Source organism: Eucyclogobius newberryi, unplaced genomic scaffold (genome assembly GCF_026437365.1).
Source record: "Eucyclogobius newberryi isolate DKJ021-1_F unplaced genomic scaffold, fEucNew1.0.hap1 SCAF_19, whole genome shotgun sequence".
NCBI lineage: Eukaryota > Metazoa > Chordata > Actinopteri > Gobiiformes > Gobiidae > Eucyclogobius > Eucyclogobius newberryi.
This window is the reverse complement of record NW_027315823.1, coordinates 11,323,771-11,336,092: the sequence shown is the minus strand read 5'-3', so window position 1 is coordinate 11,336,092 and position 12,322 is coordinate 11,323,771. Positions and strand designations below refer to the sequence as shown.

The 12,322-nt window shown below is 41.5% G+C and overlaps 1 protein-coding gene across 1 annotated transcript in view; it reads left to right on the top strand.

The window, feature by feature from the left end:
* The first annotated feature begins 8,966 nt into the window (after window positions 1-8,966).
* The window catches only part of grip2b (glutamate receptor interacting protein 2b), a 220,651-nt gene continuing 217,295 nt past the window's right edge, over window positions 8,967-12,322 (top strand). The window contains exon 1 of the mRNA XM_072451747.1: window positions 8,967-9,200. Within this exon, the coding sequence (XP_072307848.1) occupies window positions 9,062-9,200 (139 nt within the window). The 5' untranslated portion in view covers window positions 8,967-9,061. The remainder of the gene's footprint in view (window positions 9,201-12,322) is intronic.

The window sequence follows — 12,322 nt, the reverse complement described above, 5'->3', positions numbered from 1 at the left end:
GTGTTTGTGTGTGTATAATAAAGACCGTCTTCAGGAGAATGTAAAAAACCTCCATTACTGTAAGCCTGTTTGGTCTTTGACACACGCACACAAAAACGTACGCCATCAGAGGTGGCAGGGCATTGGCAGACAAGTTTCTGCTTCTAAGCCTGAGGGCAGCTGTGGCTTCAGATGTAAGTTGCCACCAGAGTCCAAAAAGGCTGTGTGTAAATCAAATGTATTAGAGCTCGACCAATACGGGTAAAGTTAAAGATCCAGAGAAACTGATGACCAATAAGCTTTGACTATAAATCAGTTTAATTTTTTTCTTATTATTACTATTTATAAGGCCTTAATAAGCACTAGTTATTTGTTTATCTGAGTATTTGTAGATGGCTTATATTACAAAATGATAACAAGCCATTAACCAAAAACATGTATATTAATAAACAATGTACAACATGTTTGTAAGAGCATTAATACAATGCTTTCTAAATAGTTGAGTTATAATTAAGTGATAAATGCATGATAAATGCTTGGCCTGTTCAGGAAAAGGTTTGGTGTATCAAAATTCTGTTACTGAAGTAAAAGTACAGATACAGGAAGAATATAAATACCCAAGTAAAAGTATCAAATTAATAAAACATTTACTTGAAAAATATTGAAGCACCCGTATAAAATTGTATTCATGTAGCAAAAAAGTAAAAGTATTTAAAATAGATTTGGAACAATGAAATAGTCTTAATAAAATAATTTAGCATTTAAAAAAAAATCTATTTCTTATTTTTTCAAGTCAATTTTGTGTCTATATATTTTTTGTTCAAACTGGGACTTGAGCTTAAAACGTAAAGGTAAGACGTTTCTGTAAACATGCTAAAACATTAGCTCCTTAGCCATTTCAGATGGTCTCAAACAACAAAACATACTTACATACTTACATACAAGATACCTGCTCTCAAATGTAGTGAAGTAAAAGTCAAATAAAAATATCAAAAAAATGTTCTTATGTCAGCACTTTTACATTTGCAGTGACTTTCCACCACTGTCAAAAAACAAACCAGTTTCAATCCTTTTATTTTTCAGGAGTGATTGTCTATAAAATAACACATTTTCTCCGTATTTGATCTGATTGTTCACCCATACTTCCTCTCTTTTCTCATCTCTCACACTTTCCGTCTCACACCAGAAGCTCTCTCTCTCCTCTCTCCTCTCGTCAGGTCACTGCTCACCCCTCGTCTCCTTTGGGTGCTCCATTAACAGCACCCACGGACATCCGGACGCATGCTGGAACACATGCTCTGGTCAGGGGAGATTAGAAGAATCACACACGTATTGGCTCAGACTTGTCTTGGATGGAGAGCACTTCAAAATGAACACAGGATTAACACCAGGGACACGGCAGCATGCTAATAGAAGATAGTCGGCTTTTTCTCACTTTCTTTCCATTTTTCAAAGTTTTCTTTTAAACAGAGCGGTGTTCTGGTATCTGACTTTCTGCTTCTCTGATTTTCGAGGAAAGTGCTTTTGGGATTTTGCATGAGTCCAGAGCCTGGTGACCTCTCTGACCACCAGAATCATGAAGGCGAGGTACAGCAGGGATGAAGCGTCTTGCTCAAAAACACTGCACGCTGTGTGTGTGAATCAAACCAGCAACCATTTTGTTTGTGAGTGTTTTGTAACTGTAACAAAACTGTTTTCCGCCACTGGTATTTGCAACAACTTCATCATTTTGTGCTACATTTTTTGCTGACACATTTGGATCAATATTTCATTGTCTATTATTAAAATGGCTGAAGGAGACAGTGACTTTGCTTTGGTTTTATCATGTTTCCTCTAATCTCCTGTCAGAAACTAATCCAATACAAGTTACACTTACAATAAAGAAGTAAAACGACTCTGGCACCAGCAGGAGGCCGGTCCATGTTTAGTCCTGACACTGGTCACCAGCAGGAGGCCGGCCCATGTTTAGTCCTGTCTCTGGGCACCAGCAGGAGGCCGGTCCATGTTTAGTCCTGACACTGGTCACCAGCAGGAGGCCGGCCCATGTTTAGTCCTGTCTCTGGCACCAGCAGGAGGCTGGTCCATGTTTATTCCTGACTCTGTGCACCAGCAGGAGGCCGGTCCATGTTTAGTCCTGACTCTGGGCACCAGCAGGAGGCCGGTCCATGTTTAGTCCTGATTCTGGGCACCAGCAGGAGGCCGGTCCATGTTTAGTCCTGACTCTGGCACCAGCAGGAGGCCGGCCCATGTTTAGTCCTGTCTCTGGGCACCAGCAGGAGGCCGGCCCATGTTTAGTCCTGACTCTGGCACCAGCAGGAGGCCGGCCCATGTTTAGTCCTGTCTCTGGGCACCAGCAGGAGGCCGGCCCATGTTTAGTCCAGACTCTGGGCACCAGCAGGAGGCCGGTCCATGTTTAGTCCTGACACCGGTCACCAGCAGGAGGCCGGTCCATGTTTAGTCCTGACACCGGTCACCAGCAGGAGGCCGGTCCATGTTTAGTCCTGACTCTGGCACCAGCAGGAGGCCGGTCCATGTTTAGTCCTGACTCTGGCACCAGCAGGAGGCCGGTCCATGTTTAGTCCTGACTCTGGCACCAGCAGGAGGCCGGTCCATGTTTAGTCCTGATTCTGGGCACCAGCAGGAGGCCAGTCCATGTTTAGTCCTGACACAGGTCACCAGCAGGAGGCCAGATAAAATGGTTACTGTGGATTACTGTGGATGGATACTGTACTGAGGGATTAGAACTGCCATCTTACACTGATTAAGAAAACTATCAAACCCAGTCAAACAAAAAATGTAATCTCCCAAAGCCACTTTGCATTCTGTACCTGGAATGTGTGAATCTGGCCCCAGGTGACGGCGAGTGACTTCATCTGCCTTGAGCTTCAGCCCTGATGTTTCTCTGTCATTGTTATCACAGAGCGGAGTGTTTTATACCTGCTCCTCCTGTGTCTGAGCAACCACCATGAACTGATTATGGACAGGCACGCTCCTGAGATTAGACTGAGACAAACATCAGACACAGAGGGGAGGAAGGGAGGCGGAGGGAGAGATGGAGGAGGGAGAGAGAGCGATGGAGAAGGGAGATGGAAAAGGAAAGAGAAGGAGGGGAGAGAAAAAAAGGAGAGAAAACGAAGAGAGAGGAGAAATAATGAGAGAAAAGGGGTGCAATAGAGACGAAAGAGTGAAAATCAAATCAATGGAGGAGAGATAGAAAAGGAAGAAGAAGGTAGAGAGAAATTAAGAGAGCAAAAAGAAAAGGAAAGGAAAGAGGAGGGAGACAGAAAGTGAGGGGATAGAGTAGAGAGAGAGAGAAAGAGAGAAATATGGGAAGGAGAGATAATTTTATTTATTTTCTAAATTTAATTATTTTGTTGTTGTAATGCCTGAATGACATGAAACAATATCAGCTGATAATTTGGTCTACAAATCAAATCAGAAGGGCTTTACTGTAACATCAGAAAAGATCATGTTTGTGGTGATGTAATGTCTAGTTATAGGCAGGAGATTAAAGGAGACACACTGATGAAGTAGTAAAATGGATCGTTAACCAGGCGGGGTAAAGAAGTCTGCACTCAAAGTTTATGATGCTAAAAGTGCTTAGGAGACTCTTCCAAAATGAGCGTGAAGGTCAGAAACGTGACTGTCTGTTACTGAAGAAGAGCAATACAATAAGTATGACAGGTTTATGTAATGATTACTTTCTTTGATGGGATTATAACTGTGTAAATAATGTATAAGTTAAGTGGCAGTTAGCCTGGGTAAATTGTACATAGTGAAGAAAGTAAATATTGGCATACCCTGCAATTTTGTAATTTCTCCCACTTAGAAATTATGGACGGGTCTGAAATGTTCACCATCGGTGCATTTCCACTGTGAAAGACACTGTGAAAATGAATTTTAAATTATTTATTTGTTTGTTATTGCTGCAAATAAGTATTTGAACACCTGAGAAAATCAGTGTTAATATTTGGTACAGAAGCATTTGCTTAAAATTACAGAGGTCAATTGTGTCCTGTGCTTCTTGACCAGGTTTGCTCACACAGCAGCAGGGATTGTGGCCCATTTGTCCACACAGATCCTCAAAGATCCTCCAAGGGCTTTTTATTGGATTTGGGTCAGGAGACTGGCTCGGTCACTCCAGAACCTTTATATGCTTCTCACAGAGCTACTCCTTGGTTCTCCTGGCTGTGTGCTTTGGGTCATTGTCATGACCCATGACAATGACCCATTGTCATGGGTCATGACTGAGGGAAGGAGGTCATTGCCCAAAACCTCGCAATACAAGGCCCTATTCACTCTCTCCTTAATACAGTGCAGTCGTCCTGTCCCCTGTGCAGAAAAGCCCCCCAAATATAATGTTTCCACCCCCATGTTCCACAGTAGGGATGGTGTTCTTGGGCTGGTACTCATCCTTCTTCTTCCTCTAAACACGGCAAGTCGAATTTGTACGTAAATGTTCTTTTCTGATCTCATCTGACCACATTACTTTCTCCATGATGCTTCTGGATCATCCAGATGGTCATTGGCAAACTTCAGACGGGCCTGGACATGTTCTGACTTAAGCAAGGGAACCTTGTGTGTGATGCATGATTTCAAACCATGATGGCGTTGTGTATTACCAATATTAACCTTTGTGGTCCCAGCTCTCTGCAGGTCATTGACCAGCTCCTCCCATAGTTCTGGGCTGATTCCTCACCTTTCTTATCATCATTGAGACCCCACAAGGTGAGATCTTGCATGGAGCCCCAGTCAGAGGGAGATTGACATTGTCATATTTAGCCTCTTCCATTGCCAGAGGCAACAGTTGATCTTTTTTCACCAAGCTGCCTCTGGTGTCTTCTGACAGCTCTTTGGTCTTGTCCGTGGCAGTAGTTCGAGTCTGATTGATTGTGGGGTGGACAGGTGTCTTTATGCAGGTAACGGTCTTTGAGAGGCAGAATTCCTACTGATTGGCAGGTATTTAAATACTTAATATTTGCAGCAATAACATACAGATAAACTATTATTGTTTAGATTGTGTCTCTGACAATAGAAATGCACCTATGATGAACATTTTAGACCCTCCATCATTTCCAAGTTTGAGAACTTACAAAATCGCAGAGTGTTCCAATACTTATTTTCCTCACTGTATGTCATCCACACCCAAATGCAGGAACAAGTTATCAGCAAGGAATATCTTTTTCTGACAGTTTAAACATGTATTTAATTAAATACAATTAACGTTTAGGTAGATTCGCCTAAATGTCTCCTCAAGCAACATTTTGTCGAAATCATTTAATTAGAAGCGCAAAGAACTCTGCAAAAAGCACTGGTAATACTTAAATCTGTTTTTTTGGTCCAAAGTTTTCAGAGTCATGTTGTGAGGCGAGCCACAGTTCATTACCCAGATGTGTGGAAGTCAGCACTCCCAACACGCTGGAATGAATTACCATATTTTAAAGAATGACACACAGACATTCAGGTCATGTTCACATGCTTTGTGGGGACATTGCGTTGACTTGCAGCACATGCATCTCCAGAAGATGGTCACACTTTATAATAACTACACCTTATTAGCCTTAATCAAGCATGAACAAAGCCTTATGTAGTGATGACCAGGCCCCTTGTGTCTTTTTTGGTCTCCTATTTTTGTGTTCAGGGGTGATGTTGATTTAAACGCACTTGTGTTGTTGGTGATGCTGTTTGTGTTTGTGTGTATCATTCTATTCAACAAGTTGGTGTAATCCCTCAATCAACTAGGAGTGTTTCACTGTAGAACAGGCTTCAGTTGTAGTCATCTGGACACTGTTTCTGGAAAAACATAACATTTCGATTATCATCCAATTCATCCTGTACAGATTGAGAATGACTCTGGGATGAGAGTCGAAACGTCTTGTTTTATTGTTTTTTTTAAACATTGTCTGGATGACTACAACTGAAGCTTGTTCTACAATTATTTGATCCTATCTTAGGAGGGGGGGTGTGTGTTTGCATGTCCTCCCTGTGTTATCGTGGGTTCTGTCTGGGGTCTCCGGCTTCCTCCCACCGTCCAAAGACATGCATGCGGAAAAAAATTGGCAACTGTAAATTGCTCCTGGTGAATGAATGTGAGAGTGAATGGTCCCTGTGTCTCTGTGATGAGCTGGCCCCTGTCCAGGGTGTGCCCCGCCTAAGGTCCAAAGTCGCTGGGATGCACTACAGTCACCCGTGACCTCTAACAGGAACAGGAAGTGGTAGAAAATGAGTGAATAGATTATTCACGTTCATTATTCACAATACAGTCCCTCACACACACATATAAGTTACATAGTGAACCTTAATCAATACATTTATCCCCCAATTTAAGCACACACGGTTAAAATCAATAATTATAAGCTAGGTTCCGCCTGGCTCTGGTCCCCTAGACCAGTTGCTTCAGGGGATTTTGGGCTCCGGGCCCAGCTGGTTTCTTCGTAAATAACAAATCTGACCTGAATTATACTTTTTAATCTTGAGATCGAGCGCAGCAATTCACAAAAATAATTTTCAGTGTCCAATCAATCTCTCAATGAAGTGTTAAAGCGAGTGAGACCGCTTTGGAAGCTAGGACCCTGAACCTTCTCAGGGTCGGACTGGCACAGGTCACTTAAGACAGTGGAGACACTTTCAGACCGTATCGATTTGGTCAGGTAGGGTCAGCAGTGGAGTACGAGCCCTCAGGACAAAAGAGTCCCTCTTTAATGTCTTGCAAAGAACATATTTTACACCACTGAGTTCTGCATAACATTGCCTTGAATAAATGTTGCAATCAACCCCTAGGCCATCGTGTGGTGCATAGAGCTACTGCGTGCGGGGTTCTTTTCAAATATATCACAGGCTAACGTGGATTTCACCTGCTGAGTTTTCCTGAAGCTTCTAGGATTGGGTTTGGAGAGAGAGGAGAGAGCGAGGGATAGAGGAGAAAGATGAGAGAGAAGAGCGAGGGGGCAAGAGAGAGAAGGGAGAGAAACACAGAGGACATGAGAAAGAGGGTAGAAAGAGGAGAGAGGCACAGTGGAGGGTGAGGGGGGTGAAAGAGGAGAGGGAGACACAGAGGAAGGAGAGAGAGAGAGAGAGAGAGAGAGAGAGAGAGAGAGAGAGAGAGAGAGAGAGAGAGAGAGAGAGAGAGAGAGAGAGAGAGAGAGAGAGAGAGAGAGAGAGAGAGAGAGAGAGAGAGAGAGAGAGAGAGAGAGAGAGAGAGAGAGAGAGAGAGAGAGGAGAGGCATTGGGTGGAGAGGAAGAGGGAGAAAAAAGGAGACGGGGAAGAGGGGGGAGGGAGACAGAGATAAAAGAGGAGAGAGGGTGGGAGAAAGATACACTGGGGGAATGAGAAAGAGCGTGGCAGAGAGGGAGACACTGGGGGAACAAGAAAGAGAGCAAGAGATGAAAGAGTGAATAATAGAAACAGTGAGAGAGGAAAGAGGGGGGAGTGGCAGAGAGGAGGAGAAAGAGGCAAAGAGAAAGTAGAGAGACATAGAAAGAGTAAGATAGGAAAGAGGGGCGAGTGGTAGAGAGGGAGAGAGCGGAGAAAGAGGTGGACATAGCAGATATAGAACTATGGGAAGGAGAGAGGCAGGGAGAAAGGAGAGAAACAGAAAAAAGGAGAGGAAAGAGGGGGGAGTGGCAGAGAGAGAGCGAGAGAGATGAAAGAGGAGAGAGGAGAGGAAGAAAGAAATACAGGGGGGAACGAGATTGAGAGAAAGAGATGGAAGAGAGTAATCGTGCGGGGAAAGGGAGAAGAGATAAATACTGTGAAAGAAGAAAGAAAGGGAGACAGAACGAAGGAAAGACAGAGAAAGAGTTGTACGGTAGGCAGAGGGAGAGAAAAGAGAACGGGAGAGAAGAAAAGAGGAAAAAAGAAGAGTATGGCATAGAGAAAGAAAGAGTGAAGAGAGAAAGAGGAGAGAGAGAGGGAGCGGCAGGAGGGGATGACAGAAAGGATGTGGACATGAGAGGGTTAAATTTGGGGGTGTGAACACTGGATGCTCACTCTACCTTCCTCCTCCTCCTCCTCCTCCTCTTCTTCCTCTGCTTCGACTGCTGCTCGCGCCGGATCCGCTGCAAACCGAGGAACGACGAGAGAGAAAAATGTTTTAAATTCAAGGTATACAATTCAAGAATTTCAATTTTGGATGTTTCTAAGCAAGAGTGAGACACGTGAAAAACCACGGGAGACGACAAAGTTTTTATATCGGGGGAATTTGAAGGGAGGTCGCAAAGAAGTTGGTGGATTTTTCGCACGCTAAACCCAAAGGTAGGAAAGAAAAGAAAAGAGCAAGGGTTGAATGAGTTGAAATTGTGAAAATCTTGGTCGAAATTTTGAATTGTTTGGAGACTCTTTGTGAGCTGATGAAGAACTGCTACAAAACAAGTTGAAAAATAGACAAAAACACAGCAAATCCAGGATTGTTATTGTGATTTCATTTAGAAAAGAAATTAATTGAAACTGCAAGATTTTTGGATGAAGAATCTCAAAAAACATTGCGTGAATATAAATGTATTCCGACAGTAGAAGTTTCCGGATTTTGTGCAAACCAAGAGAAAGATAAGATTTTTTCAGCTACAAATGAAACAGAAAACATTATTGAAGAATCAAAACTAGACTGCCAAAGTGAGCTATTTAGAAAATGTCGGGTTTGCAAGATTTCAGATCACAGGTTTGAAAATTGTAAATATAACCAATTTCAAAATAGAGATTTTCCAGCCAAATTGATCAAAATTGGACCAGAGAGTGACAAAAATATCTCGCTTGTTCAATTGAGAGAAACTTGGACTGAAAAAGTGTGGAGCATAATTTACTATTTTAGAAAATCGTTTTTACTTTTTAAAAGAATGTTTTTTTTTATCTCATGCCAGGCAAATTCGAGAAGAAAAATTCTACAACCAATCAATGAAGAATGAAGCTGTAATTTTTTAGGCAAAAGGTGGAATATAAGACAAGGTGAACTTTTTTTTGCAGAAAATTTTTCATTTTTTCCCCTTCATCATCTAAGGAAATTTCCAATTGCTGGAACCTACATGTTATAAACAACCAATTGGACCTCAAAATTCGGATACAAAATCGCAACTTCCAAATCTCACCATGGACAAAGTGGAGCGAGTGATGAAGCTGGTGAAGAGGATGTCTCCGAGGAAGAAGAGGAGAGTGGGAGGACAAGGAGAAGTGGAGAGCCCGGATACGCTGTGTGACGAGCTGTGTCGCTTCAGCCTCTGCATCAGTGGTGAGAGAGAGAACATGATATTTGTACACTTTGTAATGATGTGGATTTGGGCGTGGCACGTTTGTCATCGTGACGTACGGGGAGGCTTTTTGGCGGCTGAAATAAGAGATTTTGGTGTTTTGACAACAGGATGGATGGATGGACAACAGAAGTGTGGTAAAAAATGGTTTGTTGTCGATGTTTTTTTGTCTACACTTATTTTTAAATTGAAATTGAAGTTCTATAAGTTCAAAATCAAACTGCAGGACACATAGAACACCCCAAATGCCAAATTAAACATTTTGAGCTTGGTCAGTAACACTTTGACTCTTGGCGTGTGATGTATTTTGTATGAAGTTTGATGCGATTATGTAATAATTCATCACGATCACTGTTGGTTATGAATTGATCAAAGTCAGATTGGATAATTACCAGTTGGTATATGGTGTTTGTTTAATCCACATTACCCAACGTACCCAACGCACGATCTCAGAGTCCAGACGATGCAAGTTTTTCTACAATGGAACACTCCTGGACGAATGAGGCATTACCCCGACTTGGATCTACATTTAAAGTGTCAAACGTGGCGATCGCGAACTTGTACGAAAGATCTGCGTACGTCGCTTTGGGATGAGAGCTGACTGATCCAACCCTTTTCACTTCCCAGTCGAAAATAAGTTGTTTTAAAGCAGATGTAGCTTGGCTTTTACCTAGTTTACCTATTGTGCCTGTCCTGCGTTGACGGGGAAACTGGGTAATACCCAAAGAAACACACTCAGACACAGGGACACGTGAAAACTCAGCACAGAAAGGCCCTTATGTTGCCCATGGGTCAAATCCAGGACCTCCTTGCTGTGAGGCATGGGTCCGTTACGATTAAGACGTGAACGCCCCAAGAAGTTCATGATATTGACAAACTGAACATCTCGATATCTTTCAGCTTGCTCTTGATGGTATTTTGACTGAATTTTAACAAAGCAAATCAGGAATGTGCTCAACTGTGCTGCAAATGTCTGGTTCAAGTATCGCACAAAACGTGAATGAACCATAAAAATGAACCAGACAAGTGCAGAAATACAGCTTTATATCCTTGTTTGGGAGATTACTCTAGATGTATCCGTTTCCCTTTGAGGTCCTTTTTAAAGGTTTTAATTACAGGCGATGTACTCGATATTGTGTCCTAAATGACAATTGTGATATTATTCATGACACATCCACCTCTGCTTGTGAGTACTTTATTTTCCGGACCATAAGTTGCACTGGAGTATGAAATGTGGATGCAAGTGTGAAAATAACAAATAATATCACATATAAGTTCCTCCGGAGTATAAGTATATAAGTATAAATATAAATATGAGTCGCACCCCGGCCAAAACTATGGAAAAAGGTGCGACTTATAGTCCAGAAAATACTATACTTGACGTCACTATACGTGACGTGTTAAAGGGTTTGAGGCGGTTGCAACATTTCTTTGTGCAGAGACAGTCATACTTTGAAGGCAGCTGTTGTGCGTGGAGGTGGCACAGGTGGCACAGTTGGCAAATTCACCTTCCAACCAGTGTTTAAATGTTAAACGTTACAACTACTTATATGTATGTTAACCAAACTGTTTAAATGTGAATGAAAGATATTTTTTTCACTACAACCTTTTATACAGTATACACATACTGTATATATATATATATATATATATATATATATATATATATATATATATATATATATATATATATATATATATATATATATATATATATATATATATATATTTAAGAGTCTACCAAATGACAGTAAGAACATTTTGCACCTGGGCACAGAATTGCTGAGTGTGTAGTTTTGTAGTAGGCCTAATGCGAAATGTCATTAGCATACATGACCCGCTCATGATACACGGGGCTATTATTTTGCTCATTCAGCAAAAGTGCCAAAAAAAAGAAAAAACGTGTAATAAATGAGGTTACATTCACTTTTTGGAATTTTACTGTGTCAAGATTACAAATGGAGGACGCAAGGCCCAATAACTCCATAATCCAGGTACTAATTGAAACGCTATATCAAAAGAGAAAATTCCCAAATTGTGGATTGAGTTCACAAACTATAATTTCATAGTAAAATGTATGTGATATCATAATTGTAGTGGTTAAAGTCAAATGATGTGTTGGGCATGGATAAAACGTTACAAGATAATGATGCTTTTTTAGTTTAATGACGTGGATGTGGTTTAGTGAAGTTTAAAATACCAGTGAAACGCTATTTTTGGATGAGTTTGGGAAGATTTGAGTTTAGGACAGGGTTATGGTAATGGTTAATGTTGGGGAAAGTGTTAGGAAAAGAGTTTGGTTGGTTGGTTGGTTTGGGTAAGGCAAAGCAAGGCAAGGCAAGTTTATTTGTAGAGCACATTTCATACACAAGGCAATTCAAAGTGCTTCACACAGCAGGAAAAATGCATTCAAATCACAAAGAAATTACAGAAACAGAAATACAATAAAATTAACTAAATTAAAAATTATCAATCCAACTGATTTTCTAAACTAATAAAATCACAAACAAAAGAGAAGAGTGCAAAGAAAAAAATGTTTCAGTCATATGCGCAGCTAAACAAAACTGTTTTTAGCTTAGATTTGAACATTGTCAGAGTAGAAGCCTGTCTCACATCTTCAGGAAGACTGTTCCAGATTTTAGCTGCATAAAACTGAAACGCAGATTCCCCATGTTTGGTCCTGACTCTGGGCACCAGCAGGAGGCCGGTCCCTGAGGTCCTCAGAGTCCGAGATGGTTCATATGGCACTAACATATCCAAGATGTACTTTGGTGCTAGGCCATGGAGAGACTTTTACACAAGCAGAGCAGCTTTAAAGTCTATTCTCTGAGCCACAGGGAGCCAGTGCAGAGACCTGAGAAGAGAACAGGACTAATGTGATCATACTTCCTGGTTCTAGTCAGGACCCGAGCAGCAGCGTTCTGGATGTACTGCAGCTGTTTTACAGCTCGTTTGGAGAGACCAGTGAGCAGGCCGTTACAGTAGTCTAATCTACTGGAGACAAACGCATGGATAAGTCTCTCTAAATCTGGTTTTGACACTATATTTTTGATTTTGGCAATGTTTTTTAGATGGTAAAAAGCTGCTGATGTTATTGATTTGA